We start from the raw sequence: 17,588 nt of genomic DNA on the forward strand, positions 1-17,588 counted from the left end.
GTGGCACTTTCCTCCCTGTGGATCCTCCTGACCTCCTCATCCAACTCATCATCCCTCGGGGCCTCAGCAGCAAGACTGGCATCCAGGACAGGGGCCGCCCCAGTAGTACGAGGCTCGCCCAGCTCCCTATCCTGTCTGCGCTTGTCTAGACGCCTTAGCTGTGCAGGCGTCTTTTTATTGCTTTTCTTCCTTGGCCCCTCAGCTCCCTCACCCCTGCTAGTCCCTTCCCCAGCAGAATCAGCCTCACGGCTTTCTCCCACCGGGGTCACGACTGCATTAGCGAAGGAGCGAGGACAACGGCTGAATGGGTGACCTAACTCACCACACAGGTGACACCTAATCTCCACACAAGATGCAGCAAGATGGCCGATATCCCCACACAATGCACACTTCTGCACAGTGCAGTTTGCGCTGAAGTGTGTGGGGTCGCCGCACTTGTGACAGAGCTTCGGTTGCCCCTGGTAGAAGACCAGGATACGATCCCTACCCAGGAAGGCAGATGATGGTATGTGGGCAACCGTACCACCTGAACGCTTAAGTTTTACCATAAACGTCCAGGCCCCTGACCAGATACCAAACTCGTCACGGTTTTTCTTTGGCATTTCTACCACCTCTCCATACCGGCCAAGCCACGTCATGATGTCATAACAAGAAAGTGACTCGTTACAAGTCATCACGGTCACTTTCTTGACTTGGTTTTGGCGAGACACCACCTGAACGGCAAAGTCTCGCCAGCCGGGCTCATTTTTTGTCAACTCATAGTTCGACCAGAAGAGCTCAAGCCCCTCCGGCCGAACAAAGCTGACATCAAAATTAGGTGTGGAATAGGGATGTATCAAGGCGTAGATGTCAATCGCACTAAAGCCCATCCTCAGCAGGAGCTCCACAACTTTAGACCTTGGAGGACACGCATCATTGCCCCTCCACTGAAGACGGACCACATTCCTACGCACACTACCCGGCCCGGCTGTTGGGAGGGACCACACTGTATCCCCCCCCTCTTTGCTCTCGGAAGGCCCCGAGGCCATGCCTCTCTATCCAGAAGGATAGATCAACCTCTCGACCCTCTACTATTAGTGATCTCTCCCCCCTCTTTAGAGCCTCCAGGAGACGCCGTTGCAACATGCCGTCCCCAGAGCCCGGAGACGAGGAGGATGCCCTATTTCCCCCGGAGGTGACAGCGGCATAACTCCTGACAGGCGCTGCCACCACCGGGGGGGCAACCGGACCAGTGACCACATCCACACCATCAGCATCACCATTACCCACCTCCATAACCCCCTCACCCTCTACCAAACCAGCAACCACACCACTAGACAAAGAGTTTTCTGCATCCATACCCACCACCACATTCACTCCTGCTGGACCAGTGACAACAGGGGGTGACACTTTGGCCTCCGCATCATCAGGCACAAGGGGCTGAGTCTCCTCCACAGAACTGGAGGTGACCTCACCCCTGGTTTTTTGTGTGCCCTCCGCATCATTAGTTAATATTTTCCGCTGCTTCATGGTTGCTACCAGGCGTCGTTGATGTTTAGCTGCTGTGGGGCACCGCTGATCCTTAGCATCAGGATCTTGTTGACCAGCGGCACCAACACAAAATAGGACTTTGGGAAGACCGGAACTCCCAGCCCCGATAACCCCCTCACACTGCCGCCGCCCCTCAACTAAGTGATCGGCGGCAACAGTATTCAGGGGCACCAAGGCTACCGGAGCTGCCCCCGACACCGGGCCGCTCCCCCCTCCCACTGAGGAGCGGACCACAGTATCGTGGCCTGATCGTATGCTCGCCGCCGGGCCGCCCTCACTGTCCAGCCTTTCGGCTGATGCACCTGCTGCTACGTCCCCGCTACTACAAGCAGAGACGGAGCTCTGCGCCTCATTACCGTGCTCTGTAATCTCCCCGTGCCTTTGCACCGGATCCACAGCAGAACCCGGGCTGGGCTGGGCAACGGGGCTTATACAGCGAGCTGACCCTGCAGCCGACTCAGGGGGTACAGGGAGGGGGGCATATACATAGCTTACCGCTTCCTGCAGCTTTGGCTTGGTGGTTTTCTTTGCCTTTTTCTTCTGGCCCCCAGGTGCCTCCTCTGGTAAATCATCACCAAGATGGAAGTTCTGAAGGCACACTGGGGACTCCAGCAGCTTGATCTCTGCCATTAGCGCCCCTCCCTGGCCGATGTCACTGTCCTCCCCAGAGCCAGCAGAACTGCGACGAGATGTCATTGTCGCCTGTCCAGCAGGGAGCTCGCTGCACGTGGCCTCTGAGTGGCTAAGAGGGCTGCCAGGTGGAGCTTTCTGCTGGTCATCCTCCTCCTCATCATCATCATCATCATCATCATCATCCACCTGGCACTCAGGCTGCAGCCCCATCTGCCTTTGCTCTCTGTTATCAGCCATATCTCTGAATCTGTCTTCATTTATAAGCTTTTCTTTAAATGGTCCACTTTTTTCTCGAATAAATGCTTTTCTTACCTCCAGGTCATTAATTTCAAGCTTCAGAATCTTTACCTCCGCCTGGAATTGCGTCTTCCTGGGTCTGGAGGCGCCTGCAGCTTAGCGCTTGTGCAGCGCAGCTCCTCCCGGAGCCTTCTCAAGGTCTTGCTAGCATCTTCATACTCACGAAGGTGGCTCATGACCCGGGAGGCATAGGTGGACACAGACTCCCGGGGTCTCTGCAGCGCCCAACCCTCCTCAGTGAGGTCGGCCTCACCTCCGTGAGCACTCAGCTTTCCTCCGGAAGGGCTGCCATCTTGCACGCTAGCAGGCTTCTCCTCCATGGAAGCCTTGCGGCTTCTCTGGGTCTCTGCAGACCTGGGGGGAGTAGGAGCCACATTGCTGCGACTCCTGGTGGAGCGTCTCACCCCCGAATCCTCTGATGTGCAGGCTGGTTGCTGGTTCCTTCTGCCCCCCGCCAGCCTGGTCCGGGAAGCAGAAGCCTGGGACTTGGCTCCTTCACTCATCCCAGGAAACCCACTCCCTCCCTGGGTAAGAGAGAGAGCAGGTCCCCGGGTGGAGAGATGGTGGTTCTCTGGAGCTCAGGAGCACACAGCAGGTTCAGCAGCGACCGCACCCACAATTAGCACAATGAGCAGCAGCTGAGCAGAGCTGCACCCACTATCCTGCTGGTGCAGTCACTGTGTACACACATTACATTACTGATCCTGAGTTACATCCTGTATTATACTCCAGAGCTGCACCCACTATCCTGCTGGTGCAGTCACTGTGTACACACATTACATTACTGATCCTGAGTTACATCCTGTATTATACTCCAGAGCTGCACTCACTATTCTGCTGGTGCAGTCACTGTGTACACACATTACATTACTGATCCTGAGTTACCTCCTGTATTATACTCCAGAGCTGCACTCACTATTCTGCTGGTCCAGTCACTGTGTACATACATTACATTACTGATCCTGAGTTACCTCCTGTATTATACTCCAGAGCTGCACTCACTATTCTGCTGGTCCAGTCACTGTGTACATACATTACATTACTGATCCTGAGTTACCTCCTGTATTATACCCCAGAGCTGCACTCACTATTCTGCTGGTCCAGTCACTGTGTACATACATTACATTACTGATCCTGAGTTACATCCTGTATTATACTCCAGAGCTGCACTCACTATTCTGCTGGTGCAGTTACTGTGTACATACATTACATTACTGATCCTGAGTTACATCCTGTATTATACCCCAGAGCTGCACTCACTATTCTGCTGGTGCAGTCACTGTGTACATATATTACACTAGATGGTGGCCCGATTCTAACGCATCGGGTATTCTAGAATATGTATGTAGTTTATTTATGAAGATTTCAGAATAATACAATGAATACACAGGATTCGGCAGGCCGGGTGCGACCAATTGGCGAAACGTGGTTCAAATCCCGCGCCAATTCGCGGCCGAACTGCAGGTTTTTGAGGACCCCGGGCAAAAGAGGCTCACAGCCCACGTAGTATATAGCACAGCCCACGTAGTATATAGCACGGCCCACGTAGTATATTGCACAGCTATGTTGTGTATTGCACAGCCACGCAGTGTGTAACGCAACCCACGCGGTATATAGCAATGTGGGCACCATGTCCCTGTTAAAAAAGGATTAAAATAAAAAAGTTATATACTCCCCTTCCGTCGGCCCCCGGATCCAGCCCAGGTGTTTAGCGATGCTCCTTGCAACACTCCATTCCCAGTAATGCCTTGCGGCAATAACCTGTGATGATGTTCCGGTCTCGCGAGACCGCTATTTCATCACAGGTCGTTGCCGCAATGCATTCTTGGGACCGGAGCGTGGCTAGGAGCGAGAAAGGCTGCCGCGGACGCCGGAAGGTAAGAATATAATGATTTTTTTTTTTTTTTAATTATTTTTAACGTTGTATGTTTTTACTATTGATTCTGCATAGGCACCATCAAGTAGTAAAAAGTTGGTCACACTTACAGGGTTAATGGCAGCGTTAACGGACTGCTAAAGCGCTATGTGGGCACTGACTGGAGGGGGGTAGGGAGGGGCCAATTCGTGGCCGGACTGTGCCTGTCGCTGATAGGTCGCGGCCGGCCGGGCGCAACCAATCAGTGACGCGGGATTTCCGTTACAAACAGACTGAAGTGGACCTTAGACAATTATATAGATGGGTCCGTGGGAGGATCAGTAATCTAAGTGCGCACACCGAATATTTGCAGGTTTTGTTGGCAGTAATAACTCTGTGTATAATGCCTGCATTTTACTTGCGTCTTTTTTCCCCGTGCATTTGAATGGGTGAAAAATGTTACAAAAACTATAAAAAAAAAGGAAAAAAAAAAAAATCAAATCTGCCAGAAAAAAAGCGGCGTCAGATTACAAGATTCTCCTTCACATTTCTGAAACTGTAAATATCTGTTTTTTTTTCTGTAAACAAGCTGTAATCCTTCTCTCAGCTGAGGATCTGCTACATACAGGTCCTTCTCAAAAAATTAGCATATAGTGTTAAATTTCATTATTTACCATAATGTAATGATTACAATTAAACTTTCATATATTATAGATTCATTATCCACCAACTGAAATTTGTCAGGTCTTTTATTGTTTTAATACTGATGATTTTGGCATACAACTCCTGATAAGCCAAAAAACCTGTCTCAATAAATTAGCATATTTCACCCATCCAATCAAATAAAAGTGTTTAATAACAAACAAAAAAAAACCAACAAATAATAATGTTCAGTTATGCACTCAATACTTGGTCGGGAATCCTTTGGCAGAAATGACTGCTTCAATGCGGCGTGGCATGGAGGCAATCAGCCTGTGACACTGCTGAGATGTTATGGAGGCCCAGGATGCTTCAATAGCGGCCTTAAGCTCATCCAGAGTGTTGGGTCTTGCGTCTCTCAACTTTCTCTTCACAATATCCCACAGATTCTCTATGGGGTTCAGGTCAGGAGAGTTAGCAGGCCAATTGAGCACAGTAATACCATGGTCAGTAAACCATTTACCAGTGGTTTTGGCACTGTGAGCAGGTGCCAGGTCGTGCTGAAAAATGAAATCTTCATCTCCATAAAGCATTTCAGCCGATGGAAGCATGAAGTGCTCCAAAATCTCCTGATAGCTAGCTGCATTGACCCTGCCCTTGATGAAACACAGTGGACCAACACCAGCAGCTGACATGGCACCCCACACCATCACTGACTGTGGGTACTTGACACTGGACTTCAGGCATTTTGGCATTTCCTTCTCCCCAGTCTTCCTCCAGACTCTGGCACCTTGATTTCCGAATGACATGCAAAATTTGCTTTCATCAGAAAAAAGTACTTGGGACCACTTAGCAACAGTCCAGTGCTGCTTCTCTGTAGCCCAGGTCAGGCGCCTCTGCCGCTGTTTATGGTTCAAAAGTGGCTTTACCTGGGGAATGCGGCACCTGTAGCCCATTTCCTGCACACGCCTGTGCACGGTGGCTCTGGATGTTTCCACACCAGACTCAGTCCACTGCTTCCTCAGGTTCCCCAAGGTCTGGAATCGGTCCTTCTCCACAATCTTCCTCAGGGTCCGGTCTCCTCTTCTCGTTGTACAGCGTTTTCTGCCACATTGTTTCCTTCCAACAGACTTACCATTGAGGTGCCTTGATACAGCACTCTGGGAACAGCCTATTTGTTGAGAAATTTCTTTCTGGGTCTTACCCTCTTGCTTGAGGGTGTCAATGATGGCCTTCTTGACATCTGTCAGGTCGCTAGTCTTACCCATGATGGGGGTTTTGAGTAATGAACCAGGCAGGGAGTTTATTAAAGCCTCAGGTATCTTTTGCATGTGTTTAGAGTTAATTAGTTGATTCAGAAGATTAGGGTAATAGGTCGTTTAGAGAACCTTTTCTTGATATGCTAATTTATTGAGACAGGTTTTTTGGGTTATCAGGAGTTGTATGCCAAAATCATCAGTATTAAAACAATAAAAGACCTGACAAATTTCAGTTGGTGGATAATGAATCTATAATATATGAAAGTTTAATTGTAATCATTACATTATGGTAAATAATGAAATTTAACGCTATATGCTAATTTTTTGAGAAGGACCTGTATATGCCCCCCCCTCTGACCGGCGATGTCCTGCTGCGGGCACGACTGGGACTCACTAGTGCCCACTTGTGCGTGCGGTGGGGAAGGTCCGGGCAGGGGTGGGATAACCCGGACGGCGGCCGGGGCATGTGCCACACGAACACAGCGGTGATTGCAAGAAGTCAGGTGATGGTCACATGATGAGTTTCCATGGATGACAGCGGCGAAACGCGCGTCGGGGTATGTGCAGTGGGCCCCACATTCATAGGTGAGACATGCTTCCCTAGCATCCATATGCTGACCCACCAGGCCGGGTACTTTTACGGCTAGAGGTTTTACAATAGCTGGTGGTGTGCGGTATCCACACTCCCATAGGTTATTACAAGAAATGGTCTGTGTACTAATGATTTTTACCGCTCGTGATTGGGGGGTTGCGGCTACCTGTGATATTTCTGGGAGCATTTGTTTTTTCACCAGTTGTATTTATATCAATGCACTGAGGCAATTACCTATGTATTTTGAGGGCCGCTCATAATCTGGTGTCTTTGTTTAAATAGCACTTTCATGACATTGTTTGTGTGTTTTCAGGCTATGTGCACACGTAGGAAATGTGGTGCAGAATTTTCTGCACTAAATCTGCATCTGCAGATTTGATGCAGTTTCTGTGCAGTTTCTGTGCATTTCTATGCAGTTTCTGTGCAGTACAATGTAAATCAATGTGAAAAGAAAAAAGCTGTGCACATGGTGCAGAAAAATCTGCTGCAGAAACGCTGCAGAACTGCACAAAAGAAGCGACGTGCACTTCTTTGAAATCTGCAGCGTTTCTGCGCAGATTTTTCTGCACCATGTGCACAGCTTTTTTCTTTTCACATTGATTTACATTGTACTGTAAATCACAGTGCAGTTCTGCAGCGTTTCTGCAGCAGAAAAATCTGCTGCAGTTCTGCACCAATTCTGCACTAAATCTGCATCGTGTGCACATACCCTCAAAATGTTTATATTTGTTAATAAAGCTTTGTGATATTTTTATACAAAAACAAAAGCTTCCGCTGTTTCTCCGCTGTTTTCATTGTTTGTATGTGGAAGTACATTGAGGTAGTTGGTGACTATTTGAGTCACAAATATGAATCTGGAAAATTTTGTATCAATTTTTACATTTGTATCCAGTCTACACAATGCTGCGAGTGGCACCGAATTTGCTACAATGTATCACGCTTAGCTCAGTGCTGGTTAGGACCCCAGATTTAGGACTTGTTACTGTGTGTACAAATGTTTAACCCCTTTCTCGACATGCGCTGCAGGAGCTGCGTTCAGGCAACCGCCGTACATCATTACATAACCCAGTAACCTGTTCGGTTGTTGGACACCATTATGGTGCCATGAAGTCGCATACAGAAAACCATTCCGCAGCATATTATAAAAAGGAGGAAGATAGCGGAGCGGTGAGGTTTGAAAAGCTAATTTTTATTATGAAACAATGTAGCTAGAAGTTCTAAAATTGTATAAACAAGACATAAAACACTCCAGAGACCATCGCTATTAGAAGTGACTAGTACAAATGATTACACAGCCAGGGGGCGAAAAAATGCGAAGACCAAGGGAGTGACACTGTACATATTAGATGGGACTCTGTAATATGCCAGTACATGTAGAAGCGGGTGCCCCCAATGATCAGAAAGTCTCTATAGAAAAATCACAGCATCTTACCCTGCAGTGGAGGAAAGCGCTCAGGATCAGATCAGAAAATCAGGTGTGTGCCTCCCCATCCCCAACGCGCGTTACGCGTAGATATTGTCCTTGCCTTCTAAAGCTGTATACAGATGGTGCTTCGAAGCACCTAAAAGTAACCATGGAGAGCAGTCACATAGAAAACCATGTGATCACTAATTGCCCAATGATGTTGCTCCGGCGCTGCGTGTGCACCACGCCGCCAGCGTCACACCAGCACCGCCCAGACCGACCAAGTTCAAAGCTCCTGGGCATGTGCCGAGGATATCTAGATGATGAGCGGGGGGGTGGAAACAGAGGTCAGCGCAGCCCGCACGCGCACTACAGCATGAGCGGGGAAGTGAGCGCAGATTGTTAGAAAACGGCCATGACGGTTACATGGTGCAAACAGTTCACTAACAAAGAGAAGAAGCAAATGTCAGTCATAAAGCCTCATAGATGGACGTCCAGAAATCCCAGAGCAGCACACGTAATGAGTGCACCGCACCACGCTCCTGTCACCTCGAAGTCGCCCTCAGAGCTGTATTCGTAATTCACCTATGCAGTTGTGTAACCACAGAGTAAGTGCAGCGCTCTTGCCATGAGTAGGAAATATCATGGTAATGGCCGATGCCCGTTTTCTCCAGGGAATCTTTTTCCATCATTATTTCTAATATTTCTCTTTCCACCTGTAGAAGTAATGACCGAGAAAAGTCACGGAAAGTTCCGATGACACCGGGGAGTGATCCGGCAACATCTGACTGTGTGACTGCAGACGCCCCTGTCTGGAATAATCCCTGATTAGGGCCCCCATCCCCCAGTCTTAGAGAATGTGTGATATAGGTGACTCGGAATATACAGCTCAGCTGCTGCAGAACCTCATAATAAAAACATAACCTCAGCCATTACAAACCCCAGCTGCTGCAGAACCTCGTGATATCTCACCCCCATCTCTGTATTTTCCGTACAGCTCGCTCTTGCAGCAGGCAGAGCGTTTTCCGTTGTTTCATGGCTGTTGGCGCAGTCCGCCATTAATCACCGTTCTCCGGTTATCGGCAACATGCCAGAAGCAACTGCAGCTCTGAGCTCATCACAAGACGCAGCGACCGCTCTGCTGAACGAGGCAAGCGGCTGCCAGAACCGACCGTTGTGTGCTGCAGTCTGTCCTGCCAAACAACTGCGTGCGGAGTGAAAGGCCCAGTAATCGGGGACAAGACGCATCGTCAGGACGCACAAGGGGCAGAGCAGAGGGGCCCGCTCAGTGCTGGGGATTATGTGCAGAGCTCCCTGCAGAATAGTGAGTGCAGCTCTGGGGTATAATACAGGATGTAACTCAGGATCAGTAATGTAATGTATGTACACAGTGACTGCACCAGCAGAATAGTGAGTGCAGCTCTGGGGTATAATACAGGATGTAACTCAGGATCAGTAATGTATGTACACAGTGACTGCACCAGCAGAATAGTGAGTGCCGCTCTGGAGTATAATACAGGATGTAACTCAGGATCAGTAATGTATGTACATAGTGACTGCACCAGCAGAATAGTGAGTGCAGCTCTGGGGTATAATACAGGATGTAACTCAGGATCAGTAATGTAATGTATGTACACAGTGACTGCACCAGCAGAATAGTGAGTGCAGCTCTGGAGTATAATACAAGGTTTTTATATTCTGAACTGTCAAAAGCTGAAATGCATTATTCTTATTTTCTTTTAAGACAACACCAAAGCTCGCAGCCATGAATTTGCTGAGAAGAATGCACTGGAGAAGTATGAATACGTCCTGCACCCTCGTACTACGGGATTCACCTTCATCGTGCATCGCCTGAGAGAAGGTAATGGTCTTGTTGTGATGAGTGTGGAGAATATGATCACTGACTGGGAGGATTCAGGAATCGGCAGTGCAGAGTATTTCAGGGGGGGAGTGTGCAGGTGCGTTGGGCTGCAGTAAGAGGTGGGGGATGTGCGCAGACATAAGACTGTATAAAATTTTCTCATTTTAGTGTAGACTTATTCAGATTTCCATCCTGATATGAGCGACCCGCAGTGCTGGCAGGTGGCTCCAGTCCGCTGGTGTCCGGCCGGGTGGAGGCATGCAGCCGCTGCTTGTTCTCAGCCGTTTCTCGGCTGCTCTGCATTTTTTTCCCATGTTGCATTGCCTTGAGGCTTTTCTTCTCAGTGACTCTTCCCATCCCCCAGGACACGAGAGGTGCAGTAAATGCTGGCTCTTGTCTTTCCTCTCGATCCGGGGATCGCGTTTATTCGCTTCAGCAGAAAATTCTTTGTTTCGATGACAACTTTCCTCCTCGGTGACTTTCGTGTGAATTCATTTTGGATCTTGGCAGCCGCCGATCCTCGGGGGAGAAAAGAAACCGAGCGACCAACATAATTTAACTCTATAAATAGGAGGGTAAATATAGTCCTGGGCACGAAATCTGCTTTCTAAGTCGGCGGGCGGATGGAGCGGTGACGAGGATGTATTACCACTCTCCTAAATGGATTAGCAACGTCATGGGAAGATAAATCCTGCAGGATCCGATGTAACGGCGATTATAGAGCCTGCGCCGGGGGAAGGGCTGTCTGGGGCAGGGGCATTACCCAGGGGTGGGCTGCAGAGGGTTGATGACTGGCTGCAGTGCTGCTTGTCACCAGTAGAGGGAGCCTCATGCTGTCAGAATTTGCAGCAGGACATATTTTGAGACTCTGATCTCCCCGATCTTAAATGGGGTAGTTACCTTCTATGGAAGACTTGCAGGCTCGGGTGTGGGAATTGTGCCGTGCCCCATTAATATAAAGGATTAGAGCCAATGATTTGGTGCAAGCTACAGGGCGCTTGCATGCCAACCTTAAGGTGGCATATTTAAAGGGTATGTGCATTTTGTGATGTGAGCAATGCCTATGTATAAAGCGGCACAGGCCATTGCTATAAAGTTGTGCCAAAATCCATGTTTTGTTCTCACCGGTAAAAGCAGGTAGATGCCGGCCGGCAGTGGCATTATCGCAGGCCGGCCATACATCGCGGCAGCAGCTTGTCTCTGAGTCACAGATGATTAGAGCACTTATCTCCTAACCTCGCGCTCCGCCAGTCACCCGCAGACGTCCGCCCGCAGCTTTTCAGGGTCAGGTCTTGGCATACGGGAGATGACGGGAGGATGAAAGCAGCTTCTTTGTCACAAAGTCGCTCCTAGACCCTCGAACGTCCTAATCATTGTATAAGGAAAATGCAGCAACTTTTCTCTACACTCAGCTTGTTCCCAACATCTCTGCTTGGTGACTGTGAATAGAAATAATCTCACAGACTCTGAAATCCTGCAGAGCAATTGTATCATTGCTAAACCCTCTAATACATTGTAATAAACTGCCAGCGCAAGACAGCTCTCTGCTGATACATTGTAATAAACTGCCAGCGCAAGACAGCACTCTGCTGATACATTGTAATAAACTGCCAGCGCAAGACAGCTCTCTGCTGATACATTGTAACAAACTGCCAGTGCAGGACAGATCTCTGCTGATACATTGTAATAAACTGCCAGCGCAGGACAGATCTCTGCTGATACATTGTAATAAACTGAATACAACTACTACAATAAATCATATAGCAACAAGTCAAATATCACCCATAGTAACTAATACCTCCTCACAAAAAGGTGAAATAAATTAAATATCCAAAACCAATATGGTAAAAATATAAATTGTTATTAAATAATTATTAAAAGACATATTCAAAAAACAGGAAACACGAAAAATCAAGACAATACAGAAAAATCCCCATAGTGCAATTATTGGAGTGGGCTCAAGGACATAATAGTCTGCACATAAAAGGGTAGAAGAAGAAATAAATCCTCAAACAAGTAGCCTACATTTCCTTTGCAAACATGCATTCAAAAAAATAAAGTAGAGCAAAAGAACAGGAGAAAAATAACATGAATACCCTAAAGCATTAAACTGTCCATACCCAATATGATCCTGCTAACTCCAACGCACGTTTCGCCTGCATGTGGCTTTTTCAAGGAATGAAAAAGCCACGTCCAGGCGAAACGTGCGTTGGAGTTATCTGGAATGCATTCTGTAAAGGTACCGTCACACATAACGATATCGTTGCTTTTTGTGACGTAGCAACGATATCGTTAACGAAATCGTTATGCGTGACAGCGACCAACAATCAGGCCCCTGCTGAGAGATTGTTGGTCGCTGGGGAAAGTCCAGAACTGTATTTCGTCGCTGGATCACCCGGTGACATCGCTGGATCGGCGTGTGTGATGCCGATTCAGCGATGTCTTCACTGGTAACCAGGGTAAACATCGGGTTACTAAGCGCAGGGCCGCGCTTAGTAACCCGATGTTTACCCTGGTTACCATTGTAAAAGTAAAAAAAAAAAAAACTACATACTTACATTCCGGTGTCTGGTCACGTCCCTCGCCTTCAGCTTCCCGCACTGACTGTGAGGGCCGGCCGTAAAGCAAAGCACAGCGGTGACGTCACCGCTGTACTTTACGGCCGGCGCTCAGTCAGTGCGGGAAGCTGAAGGCGAGGGACGTGACCAGACACCGGAATGTAAGTATGTAGTGTTTTTTTTTTTACTTTTACAATGGTAACCAGGGTAAACATCGGGTTACTAAGCGCGGCCCTGCGCTTAGTAACCTGATGTTTATCCTGGTTACCCGAGGACTTCGGGATCGATGGTCGCTGGAGAGCTGTCTGTGTGACAGCTCTCCAGCGACCAAACAGCGACGCTGCAGCGATCGACATCGTTGTCTAGATCGCTGCAGCGTCGCTTAATGTGACGGTACCTTAATGCTGTAGATAAGCCCCCGCTGTATCCTGAAAGGTAAGAAAAACAAGTCAGATTATACTCGCCCAGGGGCGGTCCTGGTGCGATCTGGTCCGATGAGCGGTCCGGTCCGGGGCCTCCCATCTTCTTATGATTATGTCCTCTTCTTGTCTTCACGCTGCGGCTCCGGTGCAGGTGTACTTTCTGTCCTGATGAGGGCAGAGCAAAGTGCTGCAGTGCGCAGGCACCGCGGCAGGAAGACAAGAAGAGGACGTCATCGTAAGAAGATGGGAGGCCCCGGACCGGACCGCTCATCGGACCAAATCGCACCAGGACCGCCCCTGGGCGAGTATAATCTAACTTGTTTTTCTTACCTTTCAGGATACAGCGGGGGCTTATCTACAGCATTACAGAATGCATTACAGAATGCTGCAGATAATCCCCCCGATGCCGGTGGCCTTATCTCATATGCGATTTTTGGGGTGACAAGTTCCCTTTTAATAAAGCCATGAAATACTGGAAACCACATCACTAAGTGTATATAATGATATGGAGCATGCTGGTATAACCTGGGCATCTCCTGTATATAATTATATATGTACAGCCGGTATAACCTGGGCATCTCCTGTATATAATTATATATGTACAGCCGGTATAACCTGGGCATCTCCTGTATATAATTATATATGTACAGCCGGTATAACCTGGGCATCTCCTGTATATAATTTTATATGTACAGCCAGTATAACCTGGGCATCTCCTGTATATAATTACATATGTACAGCCGGTATAACCTGGGCATCTCCTGTATATAGTTATACATGTACAGCTGATATAACCTGGGCATCTCCTGTATATAATTTTATATGTACAGCCGGTATAACCTGGGCATCTCCTGTATATAATTATATATGTACAGCCAGTATAACCTGGGTATCTCCTGTATATAATTATATATGTACAGCCAGTATAACCTGGGCATCTCCTGTATATAATTATATATGTACAGCCAGTATAACCTGGGCATCTCCTGTATATAATTACATATGTACAGCTGGTATAACCTGGGTATCTCCTGTATATGATTATATATGTACAGCCGGTATAACCTGGGCATCTCCTGTATATGATTATATATGTACAGCCGGTATAACCTGGGCATCTCCTGTATATAATTATATATGTACAGCCGGTATAACCTGGGCATCTCCTGTATATAATTATATATGTACAGCCGGTATAACCTGGGCATCTCCTGTATATAATTACATATGTACAGCCGGTATAACCTGGGCATCTCCTGTATATAGTTATACATGTACAGCTGATATAAAATTATATACAGGAGATGCCCAGGTTATATCAGCTGTACATGTATAACTATATACAGGAGATGCCCAGGTTATACCGGCTGTACATATGTAATTATATACAGGAGATGCCCAGGTTATACCGGCTGTACATATATAATTATATACAGGAGATGCCCAGGTTATACCGGCTGTACATATATAATTATATACAGGAGATGCCCAGGTTATACCGGCTGTACATATATAATCATATACAGGAGATGCCCAGGTTATACCGGCTGTACATATATAATCATATACAGGAGATACCCAGGTTATACCAGCTGTACATATGTAATTATATACAGGAGATGCCCAGGTTATACTGGCTGTACATATAAAATTATATACAGGAGATGCCCAGGTTATATGTACAGCCGGTATAACCTGGGTATCTCCTGTATATAATTATATATGTACAGCTGATATAACCTGGACATCTCCTGTATATAATTTTATATGTACAGCCGGTATAACCTGGGTATCTCCTGTATATAATTACATATGTACAGCTGGTTTAACCTGGGTATCTCCTGTATATAATTATATATGTACAGCTGGTATAACCTGGGCATCTCCTGTATATAATTTTATATGTACAGCACGTGGAGATGCAGCACGTTGGTACACTGGTTGCGCCATTGTCTTTCTCGCCCGGTGCCGCTCTTGTACCAGCTGTGAGTGCCGCGCTCTGCTGCAGCAGCTGCTCCCCGGCCGCCATCACTTATCATGTTGGCACAGGAGCTCCGCGTGCGGCTCCGGGATCCAGACTGCCAATTACAGCAGCAGTCGCTCGTCCAGGTGCCGCGTTCATACAATGGAGACACCGGGGAGGAGCTCGTCTGTTTCACACAATAAGGGGGATACAATGTTGCACTCAGATTCTATGAAAGTGTTTCCATCTCTTTGTATAAGTTTCCAAAGATGCACTTGCAGTAAGCGCAGGGCAGTGTGATGACCCCTTAGTCATTTTTATGGTGGGTCAGATACTGATGGATCTTGAGTGTTTTGGGACGTCTGTGTTGGGGGCCATTACAGCAGGTGGGGTCTCCTCAGTTGTTTTACCAAGATCTGATCGGCTCTTGACTTTCCACAGAGAATATTTCTAGCCCCCTAGTAACTATCATGATTACCATCGGACCCTCTGTAGATGCGATCTGTCCCCATCAGTCAGTAATGACCCTCACAATCGCAGAACGCTTATGTAGCATCCAGTGGAAACTTGTCATTAAGTAAAGCCGCTCTTACGTTTCATCCTGTGTAACTCAGTAAGGGTTCGGGAGCTAATTAGCCAACAATGCCACGCAGCATGGAAACAGATTAAAAATACATTGTGCGCCGGGTATGAATTGTTAATGGAAGCAAAGGACGGCGCTATTGTGCTGCGGCGGGACCCAGCGCCGTGGAGGGGTCTATTGTGTGCACGGAAGGGGGCACATAATGCTTGTCAGTCTGCACGCTGTGTAAGGTTTCTCCACACCGAGCCAAGGCAACAGTCTGGTGATGAAACACGGAGGTCACGGTGTCCAAGTCCTTCTGTCTGCCTCCACGCACAATGGCTGATCATCATAACAGTTCATTATGTTCCTCAGTGTTGTCTAAAGCTCTGCTTGCTGTGCAGCCAATTATCAGGAGAGATTGTTCCATTAACTAGCACTCACACATTGGATCAGTCTAGAGTCTAAATAGCAGACAGGATCTTATCATGTATCTCTGTATACAGGGAGCTCCCCCTAGTGGTGGCTGCAGACAGGATCTTATCATGTATCTCTGTATACAGGGAGCTCCCCCTAGTGGTGGCTGCAGACAGGATCTTATCATGTATCTCTGTATACAGGGAGCTCCCCCTAGTGGTGGCTGCAGACAGGATCTTATCATGTATCTATACAGAGAGCTCCCCCTAGTGGTGACTGCAGAGTATCTTATCATGTATCTCTGTATACAGGGAGCTCCCCCTAGTCGTGACTGCAGACAGGATCTTATCATGTATCTCTGTATACAGGGAGCTCCCCCTAGTGGTGACTGCAGACAGGATCTTATCATGTATCTCTGTATACCGGGAGCTCCCCCTAGTGGTGACTGCAGACAGGATCTTATCATGTATCTCTGTATACAGGGAGCTCCCCCTAGTGGTGGCTGCAGAGAGGATCTTACCATGTATCTCTGTATACAGGGAGCTCCCCCTAGTGGTGGCTGCAGACAGGATCTTATCATGTATCTCTGTATACAGGGAGCTCCCCCTAGTGGTGACTGCAGACAGGATCTTATCATGTATCTCTGTATACAGGGAGCTCCCACTAGTGGTGGCTGCAGACATGATATTATCATGTATCTCTGTATACAGGGAGCTTCCCCTAGTGGTGGCTGCAGACAGGATCTTATCGTGTATCTCTGTATACAGGGAGCTCCCCCTAGTGGTGGCTGCAGACAGGATCTTATCGTGTATCTCTGTATACAGGGAGCTCCCCCTAGTGGTGGATGCAGACAGGATCTTATCGTGTATCTCTGTATACAGGGAGCTCCCCCTAGTGGTGGATGCAGACAGGATCTTATCGTGTATCTCTGTATACAGGGAGCTCCCCCTAGTGGTGACTGCAGACAGGATCTTATCGTGTATCTCTGTATACAGGGAGCTCCCCCTAGTGGTGGCTACAGACAGGATCTTATCGTGTATCTCTGTATACAGGGAGCTCCCCCTAGTGGTGGATGCAGACAGGATCTTATCGTGTATCTCTGTATACAGGGAGCTCCCCCTAGTGGTGACTGCAGACAGAATCTTATCATGTATCTCTGTATACAGGGAGCTCCCCCTAATGGTGGATGCAGACAGGATCTTATTATGTATCTCTGTATACAGGGAGCTCCCCCTAGTGGTGGATGCAGACAGGATCTTATCCTGTATCTCTGTATACAGGGAGCTCCCCCTAGTGGTGACTGCAGACAGGATCTTATCCTGTATCTCTGTATACAGGGAGCTCCTCCTAGTGGTGACTGCAGACAGGATCTTATCATGTATCTCTGTATACAGGGAGCTCCCCCTAGTGGTGGATGCAGACAGGATCTTATCATGTATCTCTGTATACAGGGAGCTCCCCTAGTGGTGGCTGCAGACAGGATCTTATCATGTATCTCTGTATACAGGGAGCTCCCCCTAGTGGTGGCTGCAGACAGGATCTTATCATGTATCTCTGTATACAGGGAGCTCCCCCTAATGGTGGATGCAGACAGG

The 17,588-nt window shown here is 47.9% G+C and overlaps 1 protein-coding gene across 1 annotated transcript in view; it reads left to right on the forward strand.

Moving 5' to 3' along the window:
* LCLAT1 (lysocardiolipin acyltransferase 1) overlaps positions 1 to 17,588 on the forward strand; it is an 81,258-nt gene that overhangs the window by 36,014 nt on the left and 27,656 nt on the right. Inside the window, exon 5 of the mRNA XM_069768369.1 lies at positions 9,955 to 10,071. Coding sequence (XP_069624470.1) covers positions 9,955 to 10,071 — 117 coding nt within the window. The remainder of the gene's footprint in view (positions 1 to 9,954; positions 10,072 to 17,588) is intronic.

The sequence above is a fragment of the Ranitomeya imitator genome, chromosome 5, assembly GCF_032444005.1.
Source record: "Ranitomeya imitator isolate aRanImi1 chromosome 5, aRanImi1.pri, whole genome shotgun sequence".
NCBI classification, from domain to species: Eukaryota; Metazoa; Chordata; class Amphibia; order Anura; family Dendrobatidae; genus Ranitomeya; species Ranitomeya imitator.